We start from the raw sequence: 21,753 nt of genomic DNA, 5'->3' as shown, positions 1-21,753 counted from the left end.
AGTATATGGCTTGAACTTGAAAATGCAGTTCAAGCCATTCTGTTATTTGCGAAAGATATTAAGTATGTGTATCTGATATGTATGTGTCCAATACACCTTTTGATCGCACTTGTAACTCATTTGTTGAATAAAAATGTGCAAAAGTGATGTTTGACTATTTTATTTTTAGACCCTGTCATACGTCTCTAATTTGTATTAGGTGTTGATTAAGAACTGACTTTAAAGGTTGAGGTTAAGACTTCCTCCCACTGACTTCTTACTTGCTGCCTCCTGTGGTTGGAATAAATTAAGGTCATACTGTGCTGAGACTATTCTATCAAATTCTATCAAACATGCTTGATAGAAACTGATATTTTTAAGACCGTCAAAGAAAATACTTTTCTTTTGACGGTCTTAAAAATATCAGTTTCACTTTAGCTTGTGCTTTTTAAGGGTGTAGTAAAGGTTTCCTGAGATAGAATTTAAATCACATTTAAAAACTCACATTATTACTTTCTCTCTTTGTAAAGATATAATGATGTAATTTGATGTAATGTTAAGATAACCATGAAAAATAATTAATAATCCAGAGTTTGAGTTGTTATAGTATTTCGACATAGGCCTATGACTACGAGCACCTGTCATCAGAATACGTTTCAATAGTAAGATGTGAGATTGACTGTTAACTAATCACATTTGATAGTGATATATAAGTTCATAAGTTATACGGTTAATGTCTATTAATGATCATGATTAATGTATGTGATAAGGTTATTGTCTATAGCCTAAATAACTTATCCAGACTTTAGGTCAAAGTCTATGATTTAAAGTCATTCAATTCAACTGGAATCATAAATAAGCCATCAATCCAAGTCACAACCATTTCCATCGCACAATTCCCTAAAATGTTTGGGAAAAGCAAAGTGACTTTTTTTCAAGGAAGCACCTGCTAGCTGGCACAAAGCTATTTCCATGGGTCACAGTGGAAGAGAGGGGGAGAGAACCAGTGCGGGGGTTTCCCACTCACACTGTTTATCGCACATGTCGGCCGTAGGAACAGCTGCACAGCACGGCAGCAGAACTCAACACACCCAGATGTTTCTCCTTAAAAAGGGAAAGAGCCTTTCACTGGAGAAGAGGCATCATATTTATGAGGATGTGTTGTACCTCAACATGTATTGTGTCATATTAATTTGTTTAATTTTGCTTAATTTTCTATCTTAATTAGGCCTATTTCAAATTATGAATATATTACATTTTAATTAACATCCAACCCAAAGAAATACAAATTTCTAAGCAAATGTTATAATAATTTCTTCTCACATTTCCTTAGTGCATTATTTTCAACCGATATTTGAAATCCATTAAAATCTTTCACTCGATGCTATGTCTACCTATTGCTTAATATGTTAACCTCCTGCTCTAATGGTGGAAGACATGGTATTAGCCATTAACGATAAGGTTAGCTTTTGGCAAAAGGTTATCCATTACGGTATCCGGTATTCGATGACTAGCTTAACTTTTTGTATTGCTACATTATAAAAGGCAAAGGCGGGGGGGGGGGGGGGGGGGGGCTGGAATCAAAGAAGGGTGATGTGTTTACAATACACATGTAAATGTGTACGTGTGTTAAAAAAAAGGGGGTACAAGCTCAGCCTACTCACATTCTACTGCGGTTACATCCAGGTTCATTGTGAATGGAGATTTTTTAACACACTTTGATAGCTCTGTGTGTGTCCTTACGCATTAACCTCTCACCTATGAATCACACTTTTATCATCCCTCTCACACACACAGGGATTCATAAGAACACACGCATAACACACGTTCACACGGGGCCTGTATTTATAGATACACATAAATCCCTAAGTGATGGAAGTGGCATATGAGGGGCTTTCAGGTGTGTGTGTGTGTGTATGTTTGATTGTGTGTGTCTGAGCACATGTATGTGTGTGTCTGTGTGTGGTTGTCTGTGAGTCGCATGTGTGTGTTTGCATGTGTGTTTGTGCATGTGTGTGTTGCTCTGCACCTGTGCGTCTGTGTGTGCAGTCTGCATGTGTGTGTGCATTTATAATTATATATATATTTATTGTGATTGTGTGTGTGTGTGTGTGTGTGTGTGTGTGTGTGTGTGTGTGTGTGTGTGCGTGCGTGCGTGCGTGCGTGCGTGCGTGCGTGTGTGTGTGTGTGTGTGTGAAAACACAGGTGACCATGCCTGTGTTCTACCACAGGAGGCCTCCACGCTCGCTCTTATTTCCCACTGTTGTTCAGGTTATCCTGTGGGGCCACTTATGGGCCTTCTGCAGGCAGGATGCGGCGTCTGGGGAGCCCGGGAGCTTCCGCAAGGGCCTGGGAAGAAAACAAGAGCTGATGGAAGTCCAGGAGAGGGGAACATAAAGAACAACAGCAGTTAGCCAAGCAGGCCGCACTCGGCATGCACCTGCAGCCTCCCCCAGTGTGTGTGTGTGTGTGTGTGTGTGTGTGTGTGTTTGTGAATGTTTGTGCGCAAGTGTATAGACATGTGGGAGAGTGTTTCTGCCTCAGATTGTGGGTGTACGTTAGTTTGTGAGCACTTTTTTGTGTATGTGAATGTATGTGTGCACTTGTTTGTGAGTGTATCTTTGTGCATGAATGGCCATGTGTGTTGGAGTGTGTACGTTTATTTGTGTCCATGAATTAATGAGTATGCCATTGTTTGCGTCTGTTTATGGGCACGCACTTGTGCCTGTGTGTAGAATAAAAGTCAGTGTCTGCATGCTGTTTGCTACTGTCTATGAGTGAGAGTAAGCCGGTGTGGTTGGAGGTTGGTGGATGTCGGTGTGTGTGCAAGCACCATCCGTACGGTGTGTGTGCAAGCACCACCCGTGCGGTGTGTGAGAACCACACTGTGGTCATCTCCTTCTGAGAACTACAGAACAGCAGCGTCCCCACACGCAACACAGGTGGTCATAAACAAAAAACGCGTGAAGTTTTGCCAAGACAGTTATATCCCCACGTTGCGCGCCGTGTTAAACCACCCCATAGGAAACAAACACTTCCGGAGCGAGAAGATTTATGGTTCCACGCGCTTTCATAGATTGCAACGTGCCCACTCTGAGTGATGTCTTCCCTTACAAGTGTTTTTTTTTCTAATTTGATTTAAACAGAATGAAGAACGTGACATTGTGATCTGAATACAGTATTGTTTATCAAGGACATTTACTTTATTCTAAATGTTATGTCCTGGTTGAATTGTTCCTGTGGACCAGCCGGAGGGGGTATCCCCTCTGCCCCCTGTGTTGAGAATAGCGTGTCAGGGATATGAAGTGGGAAAGGTATTGTTTCTCCCTGATGATGGATTGAGCATTAGAGAGGATTTTATGAATCAATGTGTGAGCTCTCTCCATTCACGTTCACATGGGCCCGGTGCGTGCTGAAACTGATACCGGACCTGTATTACAGGACATGAGTCAGCAAAGTTTCACACCTCACTTAAGGAGGTGCAAAGTGACCTATTATAATGGGGACAGCGAAAGTTAGGCAAATCGCCGGTTAACATGGCATTGTCCTTCCAATCGGGTAATTCCCATGTCATGAATTCAAATGCAAACTCTGTCGCCCTCTAGTGTTCTTAATAGTGAATATAAATCAAATTAGCTCACAAATATGGGTTTTTCCTTAGTGGTATATATCGTTCTGGATTCGTATATAGACTCATTAAATGTTCTAACTAAATAATCCTAGCACTGTATAAATCAACAGTCTGAAAAGTAATCTACCGTACATAAAAGTGCAGAGAAGTACAAAGACATTATATTAATGACATTTTGCGTGTGTGCGTGTGTGTGTGTGTGTGTATGTGTGTGTGTGTGTGTGTGTGTGTGTGTGTGTGTGTGTGTGTGTGTGTTTGTGTGAAATAATGAACATGAATAAATAAAGGACAATCAATCAAAAATTTGTAACTAAATTATTAGACTAATAAAACTGAATTGCAATAAAAGTAGATATTTTACGTTATGTGGCTTGTTTCGCCCCCTTCGTTGTACAACAGGGTTGTTATTACATTATAAATACATCATTCAATAAATTAGCATGAGCGATTAGAAAGTAGACACGTAAGGCTTTGCTTTGGTTGAAAGGTGTATGAGCTCAAACAGGATATGACAAAATACCAATTAACTTAGAGGTTGAACAGCCAGGGGAAGACTGATACATGAATATGTCATGGAAACCACTTGCACAGATAGAAAAGGCTCCCACCCAACCCACACACCCACACACCCAAACAAGGTCAGACAGACAGACACGCACACACTCAAACACGCACACACACACTCACACACCCGAACACAAGGCCAGACCGACAGGTACTCCCGCACACAGACGCAGTCAGTCACAGACGCACGCTCACACACGCACACACACACTAAAACCCAGGGGCGTAGGAATGAGTTTAACATTGGGGGGGACACATATCGGAAACCTGACAGATCTGGTATAATTTTTAGGTGGGACAAATGCGCCTGTTTCTGATATTGGAGGGGACACGTCCCCTCCGTCCCCCCTGGTTCCTACGCCCTTGCTAAAACCTAAGGCTTGACTTACATGCCAAAGTGTGTGCGCAGACACACACACACACGCACACACACACACACACACACACACACACACACACACACACACACACACACACACACATACACAAACACACACACACACACACACACACACAAACAAAGAAATGGCCAGACAAACAGTCAAACCAGGAATGCTTTTCTGTTTTCTTTTCATTTCACACCATCCACAATTGACCTATTCCAATTTCTAACTATTTAACTTTTAAGTTTTGACTTGATCTACATGCATGTATTCTCCTGCAATAATAAATACTTTTGGTCAGCATAATTTCAATACCACATCAAGCTAAAGATTACTAAAAAAGCTGTTTGCGTCAAATTAAGTGGTTTTTTTTCAGGTCCTTTTCAAGACCCTGGTATATCGCAAAATAAATAAGAGTGTTAAAGTCAAGAATGGCCATGGCATTTACAGTAGGATCTACAGTAAGGGAGAGGAAATTACTGCTGTAGTGTAGCATCCCTACAGAGGAAGGGAGGTGGATTCTGCATTACATAAACAGACAAACTACTATCTTACAGACCGCAATACCCCAGGGGCAGTCATTGGACCTTAACATGTGAATGTGAGTCAGTGAATTCACTGGTATGTGTGTATGTGTGTCTGTGTGTGTGTATTTGTGTGTGTGTATGTGTGTGTGTGTGTGTGTGTGTGTGCGTGTGTTTGTGTGTGTGTGATTGCATGTGGGTGTGTGATTGTGTCTGCATGTGTGAGTGATTGTGTGTGTTGCTGTGTCTGTGTGTGCGTGAGAGGTTTGTGTATGTGTGGTCATGTGTGTCTGTATTAGTGGCTGTGTGTTTGTGGGTCTGTATGTGTGTGTGTGTGTGTGTGTGTGTGTGTGTTTGTGTGTGCATGTGTGTGTGTGTTTGACTGTGAGTGAGTGAGAGTCAGAGACAGAGTGAGAGAAAGAGTGAGAGACCGAGAGAGATAGAGGCGCAACAACAGAAAGAGTGAGAGAGGGAAAGAGGGCGAAAGAGAGAGAGGCACAACGACAGAGAGAGTAATTGAGACAGAAGCGAGAGACCGATTTTCTTTTTTTTTTACCAAGAGTAACAGCCAGTCTTAATAAGGAAGTACATTTGTATCTGGATACTGCTGATGAAACAACTGCAGGCTAAGTTCTACTATTTCAAGGTATTTATTTAACCATTTCCTTTTTAAAAACACTGCAGGTCAGGTTATAATGTTTCTATGACTTCAAATTCTATATAATACTTTATTACTCAGTCATAATGATATAAATAGGTAATACATGTTTAAATGTGGAAAAATCATCATCAATCATCATTGAAACTTGTTTCCTTAAATTAAAACTTGCACAATATCATCCGAAATATGATGCCATTGTAACAGAAATACCATACTAAAAAATATCCAAGTATCCATCAAAGTATCCAAAGAAAATTCTAATATTTAAATCCTCCTCAGCACCTAGAAACAATTGCGCTCTGAGTGCTGGCTGAATAACACATATTTGAAATAGTTCAAGTCCATTTACAATTCTATTAATGCCCATCAGCCTGTAGCCCTGCAGACGCCTAGCATTAACCCTATCCTGTATCTCAAGAATATCTTAAGCTCTTTTCCATATTTGAATGAGAAACTAGAATATTTTATTTATTTTATTTAAAAATGACTATCAGGAGACCAATTTGATGTGCCTTTATTTTTTCTTATTATATTTTATAATTGCAATCATGTTTTGACCCCCGTTGCGGCTGCGTCCCATCAATTCTAAATACAAATTTCACAGAATATAGTGGATGGATAGATGACATTTCACTACCTCGTGTGAGTGCCTGTGTGTGTTCCTGTGTTCTGTCCAGAAACAGGATGAGCCTGCTGAGTTCTCTAGGGTCCGGTCTGGGGGCCTGTAGTTGGACAAGTGAAGCCTGACCCACAGAGGACAGTTTCTTCACTTGATCAGGTACGTGTTAACATACAGTTGGACTCAATGACATTTGAGTGACGTTTGATTTCGCAGGACATTTGTTGGTGCTAAGAGTGTTGTGCAGCAGGATTTGCTATATATTGTTTAAGTCCATACGACGACCGAAAAGACTCACGCACATTCACAGCACACGCATGCACAGCACACTCATGCACAGCACCCACATGCATAGCACACACACACACACACACACACACACACACACACACACACACACACGCACACACGCACACACACACACCCGCACACACACACACACACACACACACACACACACACACACACACACACACACACACACACACACACACACACACACAACTAAGATGTCCTCTGCATGCATGTAGAATGGGTTGTACGTGCAGTGGGCAGAAACCAGTCAAAAAAAAGGAAGAAAAGGCCAATTCCAACTTTACCAATCATACAGTAAGAAAAAACTATTTTTTGTTGTTTTTATATAATTTATTTTATATAAATTACAGGTGTCATGTATCTTTATCATTATTGAAAAGATTGAGTTTAGATACAAAAGCATAAATTAAAGTAACATATGCCTACGTTCTTTTTGTTTCCTGAGGTACAAAGTGGGGAATCCCAAACAGAAAATGGTAATTGCTGAACCCGACAGAACCAACCAAATATGTTTGCTAAACAGAATACTAATAACACAATTTAAAAAAGGATAAGTTTCATGAACTTGATATTTCACGTGGCTTTAGATGAAGATGTTGTCATCGCTCAACATGACTTCAAATCAACAAACGACAACGACCTGGCCTTCAAAAAGGGAGAGAGACTCAAAGTGTTGCAGGAGTAAGTTCACCCAGCTTCATCTTAAAGAGAAGTGAGAGACGGGTCACATTTCACCCTTACTCTTCCTTAAACGATTACATCGACCATGCTTGTTGTTTCCACTGTAGGGATGGAGATTGGTGGCTGGCCAAATCCCTGTTGACCGGAGATGAGGGCTTCATACCATGCACCTTTGTAGCCAAAGCTCATTCGCTCGAGGTTGAAAGGTGGGCAGAATACACTTACTTCAAAGAAATGTGGTAGTTAGTCATGTAGTTTGGCTTTAACAACAAAGACATCAGCGAGAAACCCTTAAAAATGCTAATAAAATGTTTGTGTTATTTAAATGGCAGATGGTTTTTCAAAGATGTGAGCAGGAGGGAGACGGAGCGTCTGCTTGTCGCTCCAACAAACAAAGCGGGTTCCTTTCTAATTCGAGAGAGCGAAACCACGAAAGGTGCTTATTCCTCTTGTTCTATATATTATTTATGAATATCTATTTATAGATGACCTGTAACTCCCAAGCAGTGTTCGAACAACACTACCATAATGTAACTAGCCATCAAAAGAGGCCTATCTTGAATGGTAACTTTTTTTGCACCTTATTTGCACGGTATCTTAAAAAGTTCTTTGATAAAACGCAGTAATAGTGTCATTAATTTATCGCGTTGAACTCCTCACCACTTTCACTTCAAAGTTTTTCATTGCTCTCTGGGGGACTAGGGTTAGTCGGGGTGCCCTAACTTGTGGCCTGTGAAGCCCTTTGAGATTGAGTGAAATGAGGTTTCTCTCTCATCGCAGGGGCCCTCTCCTTGTCGATCCGAGATCTGGTAGCAGAGGAAGGAGACGTTGTGAAACATTATAAGATCCGCTGTTTGGACAACGGCGGCTACTACATCTCCCCCTCCATCACCTTCTCCACGCTGCAGGAACTGGTCAAATATTACACCCGTACGTAAACTTTGCACTTTTTAAGTAAAATTGCAGCACGTTTGTATTTTACAGTTTTCCTGTGGTTTTTCAAGCATTGCTTAGTGCAACATTTTAACGGAATCGTGGTGTGAGAGATTTACCACAGCATTTCCTGTACCAGAAGAGCAGTAATCTGAGTTTAGAGATCACGAGATAAGAAGGACTTCTTATCTCGATCTCGAACTCAATCTTCCGAGATGACAAGCACGTTATCTTGCATCCAGAAGTTCTAGGATGCTTAGGCCGAACTTCAGGGGGGAGGGAGACAGCACAGCAACTGGGCCGGAAACCTGAAAGTGTGAGGGGTGGAGTGAGGCAGTGCTTCCTGCTATGTCACTGGGATATTCTCCCGAAATTAATGAAATTCAAAACACTGTAGACCCTATTTCTAAGGCCTTTGGTGTCCTGACGGAAGGTTATTTACAAGGGCTCGCCAGGGTTATGATGCGATAAAATCTGATGCGAAATTAATGGTAACGCCCTGTTTCCCCTTAGATGTTTATATGTAAGGTCTATTTAGTCTTAGTCTTACTCGCCCGATACGCAGTGGATTTACATAATTTATAGCTGAATATTTTGCCGGGTATAATGTTTTGTTTTTAGCAATTTTTACCAATTGTTAAGGTATTTTTCTTTATAACGAGACATAATCACGAGTGGACCGAGAGATATAGTTTATACAAAAGATAATAACAAAAATTATCAAAAAAATGATAAAAATAACAATAACAATAGGTATCCACAGCTCCTCTGTGAATATCTATTAATAGCAATAATAATGATAATGCATGCCCCTCCCTACTAGCCCCTAAACAAGTCATTACTCAGTACATGAAATAACCATTGGGTGTCTGGGTGGTCTGCAGGCACAGCTGACGGTCTGTGCCAGAGGCTCAACGCGCCCTGCAAGGCCATGACCCCCCAACAGCCCTGGGCCCAGGACGAGTGGGAGATCCCTCGCAGCACCCTCAAGATGATGGAGAGACTGGGGGCGGGGCAGTTTGGAGAGGTGTGGATGGGTGAGTGCTGGTTGTGTTCTAGTTCATCAGGGATCTAGGTTCTAGTTTATCAGGGGCCCAGCAGTCCTACTACTTTAACAGAACTCCTGGGGGGAGAAGGCACGGAGCCTGGGCCGGAAACCAGACCGTTTTTTGCAATTAACTATTTACAGATCCACGTATGATGCAACGTGATTGGTCAAAGAAAATATAAAGTGAAAAAAAATGTTTAACGCCCTGTTCAACCTGATTCAGCTCCTCTGCCATCCGACTTTAGATAGTTATCTGAAATCAGATTTGTTTCTCTATATTGTTGTGATTGTATTGTATGTTGTGAGTTTGATAGCCGTAAGCTGTTTTTAGCTGTGCGTTTACTGGAAACAAAACGTACAATCGACCTATTGTACTTTTACAGACCACCTTGTGAATGCAAATAAACACACAACACAAAAAAACAATGAATTATAAATGTAATCCCACCAAACACGTGTTCCCAGGTTACTACAAGGGCCGGCAGAAGGTGGCCATCAAGACGCTGAAGGAGGGGACCATGGAGCCAGCGGCCTTCCTACAGGAGGCTAACCTCATGAAGAAGCTGAAGCACGACCGCCTGGTGCACCTGCACGCTGTGGTTACCATGGAGCCCATCCTCATCGTCACCGAGTTCATGTGCAATGGTGAGTGGGGGTAAGGGGAGAGGGGAGGGTTGAGGGGGAGAGAGGGGGAAGTGGTGGGAAGAGGGAGAGAGAGAGGCTGGGGGAGATGTGGTAAGAGGGGGGAGAGAGATGGAGGGGAGTGGTTGGAAGAGAGGGGAGAGAGGAGGAGTGGTTGGAAGAGAGGGGAGAGAGGAGGAGTGGCTGAAGAGAGGGGAGAGAGGAGGAGTGGCTGAAGAGAGGGGAGAGAGGAGGAGTGGCTGAAGAGAGGGGAGAGAGGAGGAGTGGCTGAAGAGAGGGGAGAGAGGAGGAGTGGCTGAAGAGAGGGGAGAGAGGAGGAGTGGCTGAAGAGAGGGGAGAGAGGAGGAGTGGCTGAAGAGAGGGGAGAGAGGAGGAGTGGCTGAAGAGAGGGGAGAGAGGAGGAGTGGCTGAAGAGAGGGGAGAGAGGAGGAGGGAGTAGGAGAGGGGGATTATCGAGGGAGAGAAGACAGGAGAAAGAGAGAGAGAGAGACAGATGGGGGAGGGAGAAGAAAGAAAGAGATAGAAAAGATACTCAACTTCTAGACCCTTCTTGCACCCTATCAACGCTCACCGTGTGCACCCTATCCTGTACTGCTCCAGGGTGTCTCCTGGACTTCTTAAAGACTGAGGAGGGGAGGAAGCTGAAAATACCCAAACTGATAGACATGTCAGCACAGGTGGGGAACCCTGTTGTACTCTGTAGCGTCTATCCTCACATACCAACAGCAACCCGCTTTCCCCGTCACAACGCACACGCTCCAGGACACGCTGTTCCTGTTGAACAATGTGTTGAGCACTCGCTGAACACAAAACAAAGCAACTCTTTCATCTTTTTAACTTTTACTAACACCGGATTTATTTGTAAAACTAATAAAAGGGGTCAAAACAACAATTTCCAGGAAGCGACCATGAATGGCTGCTTTCTTGGGTCTGGTGGGTACACCCATCGGTTGATTTGATCAGCGTTCGACCACAAACCGTTCTTTGTGTCCTAGTCTACAACACAGGGTATTTTTAGCCTGGAGGTCAGCAAGGCACAGCTCGCAGAAGTTGACAGTGTTAACATGCCATACATTGCAAAGATACATCTGAGGGACGAAGGGTGCTATGTTTTTATTCATTTTTTTGGTACCTCAAAAAATAAAGAAAATACAGAAGTCAAGAACACACCCTTCAAACACAATTATCAACATCCGGACAGGAAATGTGTGGGATTAAGTGAACAAGAAACATCCCCCATCGGAGAGAGAAGTTTCTCACTTCCTGATGTGAGGGGAACTTCCTGTTTAACCCCGCCCTCTTGCTAATAAATTCAAATGAGTGGCGCAGACTGGCCCCAGTACATGTCTGTTCCCCTCCTCGCCAAACACACACAAGGACACACACCTAACACCTTCATTCCCCCTTCACACAAACATACACAGCTACAATTTCCCCTTTGATTATCATATAGATGATTATTTGAATGCAGCATCCCTGCACTCTCTCTCTCTCTCTCTCTCTCCCTCTCTCTCTCTCTCTCCCTCTCTCTCTCTCTCTCTCTCTCTCTCTCTCTCACTCTTTCGTTCTCTCTCTCTCAGGTGGCTGAAGGTATGGCCTACATCGAGGGTAAGAACTACATCCACAGGGACCTGCGGGCGGCCAACATCCTGGTCAACGAGATGCTGCACTGCAAGATCGCAGACTTCGGCCTGGCTCGGATCATAGAGAACGAATACAAGGCACAGGAAGGTACCGTACCATTGGAATGTAATAGTATCCATTGCTGCCTACGTATATGGCTTATTTGTTCGTTTTTTATGCTCATAAATATACAGGTGGCTTATCAACATTTAACGTTTAACCAACGTTTCTATTTAAAAAGAAAAGATTGAATGGAATGTCTTTTTAAATGTTTTAAAAGGGTATTCCTGCCCTCATGAAGAACTCTAAGTTACTTCTGTTGTTGGAAGCTGCTATAAATACACTGGCCTTGCCTCTATTAGAACTTAATTCATTAGCACATGGTTTGTGCTGCGCTTTCTAAGAAGCCTTGCAAGGCACTGACGTCATGTGTTTATTTCTGGGCCCGACAGGAGCCAAGTTCCCCATCAAGTGGACAGCACCAGAGGCCATCAATTATGGCACCTTCACCATCAAGTCTGACGTCTGGTCCTTTGGAATCCTCCTGACGGAATTCGTCACCTACGGGAGGATACCCTACCCAGGTACGTTCTGGTGCTTAGGCCCCTGCCGAAAGGTTGTGGGTTCAAGCCCCAACGTCGCCCGGTAGGGATCTTTGAGCAAGAAGGTCTGTTACCTGCTCCTTAATCACTACATCGTAAGTGACTGTGGGTAAAAGCAACTGAATATAACTTTTTTCAGCAATGGGTATTTTAGGCTTCAGATCTCAATAAAGTTTAGAATGTTTATCATGAAGTCATCATTTGACGAGACGTTATCACAACTATAAGATTCTAAGATCTTAAAAAAGCCATCATCTTTTTCGAGATGCTCCCTACAGTATAGGGGACTTTTCTGCACATTGTTTGCCGTTAGGGTGCGTCATGAATCAATAAACCTGAACCACATTTAAAAAAAAAAAAAAGGTAACGCCACTATCGTGCCACGACCCTATCCCCCTCACCTCCAGGGATGACCAACCCGGAGGTGATCCGCCAACTGGATCAGTTGTACCGCATGCCGTGTCCCGAGGGCTGCCCCGAGCAGCTGTACGACCTCATGATGAGCTGCTGGAAGGAGAAGCCCGAGGAGAGGCCCACCTTCGAGCACCTCCAGCACACCCTCAACGACTTCTTCATCGCCACGGAGGGAGCATACGAGATGCAGCCCTGATGAAAAAAACATCTTCCGCTTTTGTTTTTCTCAGAAAGAGTGCGCTACTTTGTGTGCAGTAATTAAAGCGTAACCGGTACCGCGGCATTGCGGCTGAGATAATCAGCCTTTTTTTTTTGTGGATGAGGTTTTTGTGCTCAACCTATATGAAACAAAAAAGGATTTAGGACAGATATTCATGACGTCTGTGAAACATTGCCATGCCTGCTATTTCCACTGCCCTGTGAAGGAGAACACATGCTCACTTAAGAGGCCTATTTAAAAACATGCTGACATTTTTTTTGTTGGAATTAATGACTAAGAAGTGAAAAAAGAAGTGATGAACAATCGGGAACTAATTTTGGTAATCACCAACACAGTTGGTTACTGTGTGAGAGACGGACGGACGGATAAACACATGGATGACTTTATCACATGAATGAGAATTAACAGAAAAATACTCATGCTTGGCACAGCTGGGAAACCCCAAGGAGTTATTGCTGATCACTGATACAAAGACATAGGCCTACTTGCCACAGCTTGTGAGAAACTGTCTTTTTCAACGGGAAACATAAAAGTCAGTTAAGTAACTGCTATCAGGAGCAACGCAGGTGCTGTTGGCACTGTGTTTGATTTATAAATATACATTATTTTTGGTACTAAAAGTATAGGTACATTGTACCTGAGCTCCAAATGGGTACAAATACATCATTATTTTTTGTTTTTGTATAACAGCACTGGTATCTTCTTCAGAAATATAATCATTTTGATTGCAAAGAGTTCTCATTCAAAAGATAAAGTTTAGTAGGTGCAATGTTTTAATTGTATTTATTTGATGTGGAAATGGAAATAAATTATAGTTTTTACTTTATTTTGGTGATTAGCACTGGGCACAATTAAATTTCATTTTCAAAATACAATTTCACTGTTGCTTTAAAATGGATATAAATATTCTAATAAATAGCCTATATTAAAAAGATAAGCAGCAATTGCCTTTCTCATTACATATTTTTACAGCACAGGTAAGCAATCAATATAAATCTACACTTGTGAGTACATTAACATAGGAATAATAACGTCCTGACTAAAAACATTCTTGGAGAAAATAACCAACATCTTTCAGATAAGAGTGAAATGGCCCCGCCAATAACGGGCATTTCCTGCCACTTCCTGAGGGGACAGGAAACAGGAAGTGTGATTCAGCAGTTCTTTCATGCCACACAGTTTTCTAGGACTTTTCTCATATGTGACCGAAATAGCACGTAAACATTTACTGTAAGCGTCGCGCACCAAATTGAGTAGTATTTATTCCAAATATGTTCTGATACATTGAAAATAAATTGAAGCAATTCAACGTGATGCAAGCTTTTACTTCTTATCGATAGGGTTTGCAGTGCTGCAGATTAATTTAATAATGATCACTGGAATTTTACTGGGGCACTGGAGACAAGGGGCTGACGACGCCTCTGGTTTGCACAGTTCAATCATTATAAATCCACAGAATTATAGACAAATTCAAGGATTTAATTTGTTATAATTAAAATATTTAATCATAAATAAAATTATATAAATTAAAATTAAACGAATGCCACATCCATAACAGGAGAGTAACAGTGCGGTAATCTTTCATTACATTATTCATATCATCCAGCAGAGGTCAGTGCCACACAATACCAAAAAAATATGTTGTCGTTTTTAACCTGGGTTATAGATATGGCTCCAATCCTTATAAAAGACTGAAAAATAAATACAAAACGTCCTCCGATTTGGTAGTAAAGATACGATTGATATAATGAAACTTAATCAGAGTTAATATCATATTCCAAGGAGACTGCTATTGTAACACAAAAATGTTTCCGAAACACGTGTGTACTCTTCATTAATACAGACATAATTAATTAATTTTCATTCTGAACAACACATTAATATTGTGAAGGGTACAATGAGTAGAATCTGTCAATGACTATAAGCTTCAAATCAAAAAAAGAAAAGTTGGCTGCATACTGTTATTTAATTCCTATAACAGGGCTGGTGTGTATGTGTGCGTGTGCGTGTGCGTACATGCATGCATGCTTGTGTGTGTGTGAATGTTTGATTCATTGATTGATAAGTGGGCTCACCTTGGGCAGAGGCGTGCCACATCCGAGATAACGACAAAACACAGAGGGGTGGTGGTATATGATGGAGGTGGTGGCTGTGTTGGTGGGGATGAAGGGTGGTGGAGTTATGATGAAGGTGGTGGCTGTGTTGGTGGGGATGAAGGGTGGTGGAGTTATTGATGGAGGTGGTGGCTGTGTTGGTGGGGATGAAGGGTGGTGGAGTTATGATGAAGGTGGTGGCTGTGTTGGTGGGGATGAAGGGTGGTGGAGTTATTGATGGAGGTGGTGGCTGTGTTGGTGGGGATGAAGGGTGGTGGAGTTATTGATGGAGGTGGTGGCTGTGTTGGTGGGGATGAAGGGTGGTGGAGTTATTGATGGAGGTGGTGGCTGTGTTGGTGGGGATGAGGGGTGGCGGAGGAGGTTGTGGTGGTAATGGTAGTGAAGTCAGTGATGGTGGGGGTGTGGGTGGTATGACGGCACTGCTGTAGATAGCGGTGGTGATAGTGGAGGTCGGTTGAGCCCCCCCCCCCCCCATCAACCACCTCCACTAGAAAGGGCCACCATCCTAACACCAACTACACCCTCGGAGTCCTCCACACCCCCTGATTTTCATAGCAGATAGGCCCCACAGAAATGCTGTGTTGTCCTTCAACAACACAACACTGCAGAAAGAGGCGATAATGAAGATGTGCGGCCACCGCCGCTGCTCCTGAACGCACCTTCTTTATCTCTCTTGAACTCTGATATCGTTACCCTAATGGACTCCATCAGTCACAAATGGGATCTGTGGAAAGTGTAGGGCAGCCAAGATAATGGCCCTTTGTGCTTCAGGTAGTGTTAGAGAAGGATTATTAGCGCTGTAATTGAGATATTAAATTCTAATAACGGTATCGATGTGATTCATTAGCCCGGTCACACTGGATGGACTTTTGGACACTGAGTTTTTATTGGCTGGGCTACAGGTTGTTTATCAGGTTGTTTATTGATATTATTATTCACTTTGTAGATGTATTTGTTGTTTGTTTATGTAATTTACCTTTCGCCTGCACACTTCCAAAACCAAACATCTGTGGATCTGATATGGATGATACATATTACTCAAACAGTCAAACTTTGATGGTGATGAAGTAAAAGATAACCTAATGTGTATAATTAATCAACCTTATGATAACATTGTTGTTGTCTTTGTTGTCGGTTTTCGTATTTGTTCGTGTATTTTTATCATTTCTATCAGAATGCTACATTCTGACTGAATGACATTGTGACAGCAGAGATGTACCATCGGACAAAAACTTTCTATTCCTATTGTGTAATAATATAGAATCTGGGACTTTCCTTATTGACATTTCCACCTGATATACTCCAGCAATAAACACCACTCATCGACTGATGTGCATCTTAAAGGGCACAAGGTTAGTGTAATGTCTCCCCTGATGTATGTTTTAATTGAGCCAACCAGTTTAGAGTCTTACACTCTGGACCTCAGAAGTAATATAACTCTATGGTCAGTGAAGCAGTGACAAAGTCCCAGTCCTGAGGGCATTAACTGCCCTCAGAGAGGGTTGAGATCCTCTTCTCAACCCTCCCTTGGGAATCTCAGGCTCAGCAAATGCCCTGTTCACACCTGACAGATCACACTCACAGGGTAGCCTGTAACCTGAGGGGGCCCTCAGGGTTTGCTGTTGGGTCCCATCCTTATCTCAATGTACACATTCACTGGGTTCTGTCATTCACTCACATGGCCTTTCGAGTCCTTTTTTTCACCGCCTGAAACCCAGGTTGCAGCACAAATCTCTGAGATCCTGGCCAACATCTCTCAATGAATGGAGATGCCACCTACAAACTCAATCTGGACAAGTCTGAGCTGCTCTTACTTGCAGGCTTCTCTTCCTTCCTTCCCATCGACAACCTCCTTATCAATATTCGCAACTCTGTAGTGCCATCGACTCAAAAAAAAAGCTTCGCTGTCAACATCACTGCAACCACCCGCTCCAGCAGATGCATACTGTTCAACATCAGAAGGATGTCTTCATTCCTCAGCCAGAAGGCCAGCCAGGTGTTGGTCCAGGCTCTGGTCATCTCATGTCGAAATAACTGTATCTACCTTCTGGCTGGTCTGTCTGCATGTGCCATTTGTCCAATTTGTGTAGGCCTACTCAAATGATTCTGGCACTTTTTGGGTTATATCTTCATTGTTGATGGCACTTATTGTAAGTCGCTTTGGACGAAAGTGTCAGCTAAATACATGTAATGTAATGTAATGTAATTTGAGAGTTGTTAATAATGATCGCCAAAAGCTATTGATAGGTTTTGACAATCAACAACCCAAAAAACTAGAACTACTCCTTCCTCCCTTGCTATGTTTCTCCTGCATTCATACACCTGAATGACAGGCAAGATGGATTCTAGTGTTCTTAAATCTAAATGGGCTCATACAGAAGCAGGTGCAGGCAAATGGAAACAGATATTCCAAGTGTATCTCACTCACTAATGGCTATTGAATTTATATCAACTCAAACTGAAATAAAGCTCTTATATCCTTAAAGGACACCTATTGAACCACCAGGTGCGAGTGGGATTAGCTATAACAAACCCTTAAAAAATATGCCCATCACTGTGACAAAATGACATGACGAATGGGAGTGTTAACCTAGATGTATGATGGGCATGTTTTTAAATGGCTTGTAATGGATAATCACACTCACACCAGGCGGAAAAATAGGGGCCCTTTAAATCTTACCGACACCTTCTTTAATCAATGACCAAATTCAAGTCAAACTGAGGCTCATTCGTAGGAAACTTGCTCTAAGCATCACAGCAATGTGATGTCTTGATGTGTATATATCACTTGAAGACAGAATCACATTCTGCTGCTAGGTTATGCCAACTCATCTGTATGCATAACTGAACAACTGCACACCTACAGCCAGACCCTTCTGCGTCACCAGTGATGCACCTTGATCAGGCTTTGCACCAAAGTGCCAATATATTTATTTATATCCAAAGTACATAAAACAACCAAAATACACTTTCCAGACATTTTGTGTATATGGTCAATACACAACCGATGGTTGTGGTCTCAAACAACCCTTCCTATATGGTCTCGAACAACCCTTCCTTTCAGTGCCTTTCATAAGAAAATGTCAACATGATGATTACTGCTTTTCTACAACCCACTTGTTGTATAAGACCGACACGTAGACACAGCAGATGGATGCCAATAGAGATAGAGATAGAAAGATAGATAGAACAAAGTAAGTATGGGAAAAGTAAAGTACATTTGTCCCCTGACTTACTTTCCACACTTCATAAAGTAACTTTACTTGGCCCTTAAAACAGACCTATTTCCTATTTAGTATTCTTTCCTCGAGCCAGTGGGAGTTACGTAATTTAAAGACAGGATATAGTTGCTTCCAGACTAACTGGACAGGTTATGTTGCTTTACGGCTGGCTGATTGTGATGCAAACGCTGGCCAAGAAACAAAACAAGAGAGCAATTTGAAAAATATTAAGTATATCTATGTCATCCAAGAGCTAGGAATAACCATGTATATATATATATATATATATATATATATATATATATATATATATATGGGTATTTGAGTATTGTGGATGTGTGAGTTAGTCCCCTGGCACTGCACAGACTTTCCCAATTCATACATTCAAATAACCTCTTTAAAAGATGACAAAGCCAAAATAGGAACTCCCTGTATCACGTTGCTTGATACAAGTCTAGCAATTCCATTAAAAGGGCTAATGCTTTATAGTCCTCAGAAGTAGTATCATTTGACAACGTTTTTTGTATCGGTTTTGGGTATTTATCCAAAGATGAACTGAATAAAGATGTAAAAGATGAACAGTCTGCATTGAAGCATTCTTCAGAATGAAATAGGTCTTTGCCTCACTTCCAACAGGGTTCGGCAATAGCCCGGCTTTGGCTGTGTAGCAATTGATTACCAAAGCTGTATTTGCTACCCAGCCAAAGCAAGATTGATATTAAAAGTGAAACACAACCGTGAATATCATGATGGTCTTACAAGGTTAGTTGAGACCAACAGGTCAGTCCAATTTTAGAATCATGCCCCCCTGACCACCTGCCCCGCTCATTGACTGACTTCCTCCCTTCCTCTCTCCCTCCCTCCCTCCCTCACTCCCTCCTGAGGTGAAGTGCAGGTGAAGTCCTTCCCAAACTGGAGTTATTAATTAAAAAGTGAAATGGCATGGATAAGTTTCAAGGTGACTCAAAAACGACATGACTCTTCTGTAATTTAGCAGGACCTTATCCAAAGCGACTTGCAGTGAATGCAGATGCATGGCATTAAGAGGCAGGCTGAGGGATAGTGGGCCTTGCTTGAAGGCTGCCTACATGTAGGATGTGGATTTTGGGGATTGGACCAAGTACCCAGTGTCCTATATAGCATATCCATTACACTGTCCTATTCACCTTGGACTAGAAGCAGAACTACAAATAAGACAATAACAACAGCAACAAACATAACCTTTGCCATGAAAGGGCCTATTCTTCTGTACTTTATTTTGACAAATAGGTCGGCTCACATTTTGTGATTCTTTATCGGTCCACAGGCCGATCCACCCTGCCGCTAAATGTCACCCATCACATTGGAAAACCTGGGAATCCTTTGCAATGTATGAGACATTGAAATAATATGGTTTAAAGAATGTGTTGTCAAATATAGTATATACCATGTAGGAGGCATGATGATGTGTGTTTACCTGTTCCAAGCTATTTGATTGTTGCCTCAGAGAGCAAGCAAGAGGTTAACTGGACTTTTTGGTTGACAAACATAAATATGCAAGGGAAGATATATTTGACTCTGTGTCATGATCCGCCCCTGGTTTTCCCATTCACCTGCCTGCCACCCTGATCACTCCCAATTAACCCAACCACCTTCACCTGTGTTTCCCCTATATCAGTCCTTTCCTCCCAAACATTCCCTGCCAGATTGTCTCTTGTGTTTCACAGTTCTTTCCCGCTATTCGAATCCTGACCTACCACCTATCCTGCCTGCTCTCTGATCCTCGCCTGTCTGACTATTCTGCCGGTTCCTGATCCCCGCCTGTCTGACTATCCTGCCTGCTCCTGACCCCCGCCTGTCTGACTATTCTGCCGGTTCCTGATCCCCGCCTGTCCGACTATCCTGCCTGCTCCTGATCCCCGCCTGTCTGACTATTCTGCCTGCCGATCCTGAATCCGAATAAACGATTGACACTTTTCCACGCTCTTCGCCAGTCTGTGCACTTGGGTTCAGCCAAACGCTCACGTTACACTCTGTATGTATTAAAACATTTTGAATGAATCAAGATAACACTTTGAAAACACATGAAAGCCTTTGTAAGCCCTGAGGCTGAGACATCATAGACAAGGACAGATAAAGGGGCCACCTGCATCTTAAAAAACGCTCATACCGAGATATATACATAAATATATTATTGAAAAAACACTTCAACCACGTAAACCCCAGGAAACCTCATAGGAACATCCATTTAATTAGCTTTTGTACATTTACAAATGGTAGAAATAAGCAACAGATGCGCCAAGTCAACCAGTCTGAGAACCGTGTCGGCCAAGACAGCCAACAGGTTTGATTCCAGCATCAATCCCAGGAGCAGTGAGCCAGGATTCACTACCCCCCAGATAAGCTTACCTCTCTCATTGAGCTAAATGTCATGAAATGTCACCTAAATAGACAGCTGTCATGGCATCCCAGATGTATCTGAATATATTTGGGAAAATAATATAAGAACAATAGAATAGAGGTCAGAACTTTGCACATGTCCGTCTGTCTGTCTGTCTGTCCTTTCTGTCTAGCTAGCTATCAGTGTGGTGTCCAAAATAATCTCCAAATCCAAGAGCAAATCAATGATAAGCCTAAATTATATGTTTTGATAAAATGTCAAAAATATGCATAACAATGCACTCTTTATCAACATAATATGTCTTTTCTATGCATCATTGGGCCAGAAACACTGCCATCTTGTTTGAGCCCATTCCGTTTATTATCACGATGCCTCTGCATGAAACAGATATAATGCAATGTTCACACGCTGTGATAGAGGCTAATGTACAAGCTTGATGAAAAACGGGATGGATGGATGTATAATGTAGGCTAGATGTGGAGCCAGTATAGAGCATGCTGTTAAACAAAACCTTATGAATGGAGCAAATATGAAAGCATATTTTATGCTTATATTTCTTTGTTGAGTTGTTATGATTTTCAAATGTAAACGTGGAGGTTATTTCCTGTTGCTTTATTTGGATTCCTCTGTTCCGATGCTTTACTGTATCCCAGTTTATCTATCACAAAATGATTACCAAAAACAACACATATCAAAAAAGCAGTACATAAACCAATTGCTTGAGTTTTCCAGACATTTTTTGGAGGGGCGGAGTAGAAGGGACGATTGGATACTGCGGAAACACAATTGTGCATGAATGAATAAATAACTAGGCACGCTATAGGTCCTGGTGTTGGGGAAGGAAGGACACACTGAAAGTTAAAGCGCTGCACGACTCTGACAGGGAACTGTCCGTGGTGCCTGCATGTCCCCTCTATTTTGAGGGGACCAAGGACTCGATCAATGACAAACTCCCAAAAAACAACCTTATCATTGTAATAACGATGCTTGAAGGTGATTTGGAAATTGTGGGGAGGAAATCGCGTTCAATTATTAGGCACCTGGATTATTCTGATCGCTGCTTGAACGACAGCTCATCGATCGCATGAATGGGAGAGCTATTGAATGAACGTTGAGATGGGGGAAGCAGCTCGGCTTGGTCGATGCATCGTGTCTCTTTCACCTCGGGATTGATCAACTAATTTCCCTTCAGAAGATTA

At 42.2% G+C, this 21,753-nt stretch overlaps 1 protein-coding gene across 1 annotated transcript; it reads left to right on the top strand.

The window, feature by feature from the left end:
• The first annotated feature begins 5,487 nt into the window (after positions 1-5,487).
• Positions 5,488-13,753, top strand: blk (BLK proto-oncogene, Src family tyrosine kinase). The gene is made up of 14 exons (XM_079753414.1): positions 5,488-5,727; positions 6,420-6,520; positions 6,892-6,970; positions 7,122-7,152; positions 7,264-7,357; positions 7,465-7,563; positions 7,690-7,793; positions 8,138-8,287; positions 9,175-9,327; positions 9,804-9,983; positions 10,581-10,657; positions 11,561-11,711; positions 12,056-12,187; positions 12,613-13,753. The coding sequence occupies exons 3-14, from the start codon at positions 6,893-6,895 to the stop codon at positions 12,813-12,815; spliced, it is 1,452 nt and encodes a 483-aa protein (XP_079609540.1). The 5' UTR covers positions 5,488-5,727; positions 6,420-6,520; position 6,892; the 3' UTR covers positions 12,816-13,753.
• The last annotated feature ends 8,000 nt before the right edge of the window (positions 13,754-21,753 follow it).

This window comes from Pollachius pollachius (assembly GCF_949987615.1).
Source record: "Pollachius pollachius genome assembly, chromosome: 16".
Lineage (NCBI taxonomy): Eukaryota > Metazoa > Chordata > Actinopteri > Gadiformes > Gadidae > Pollachius > Pollachius pollachius.
The sequence above is the reverse complement of the archived record's forward strand: the minus strand, read 5'-3'. Positions and strand labels throughout refer to the sequence as shown.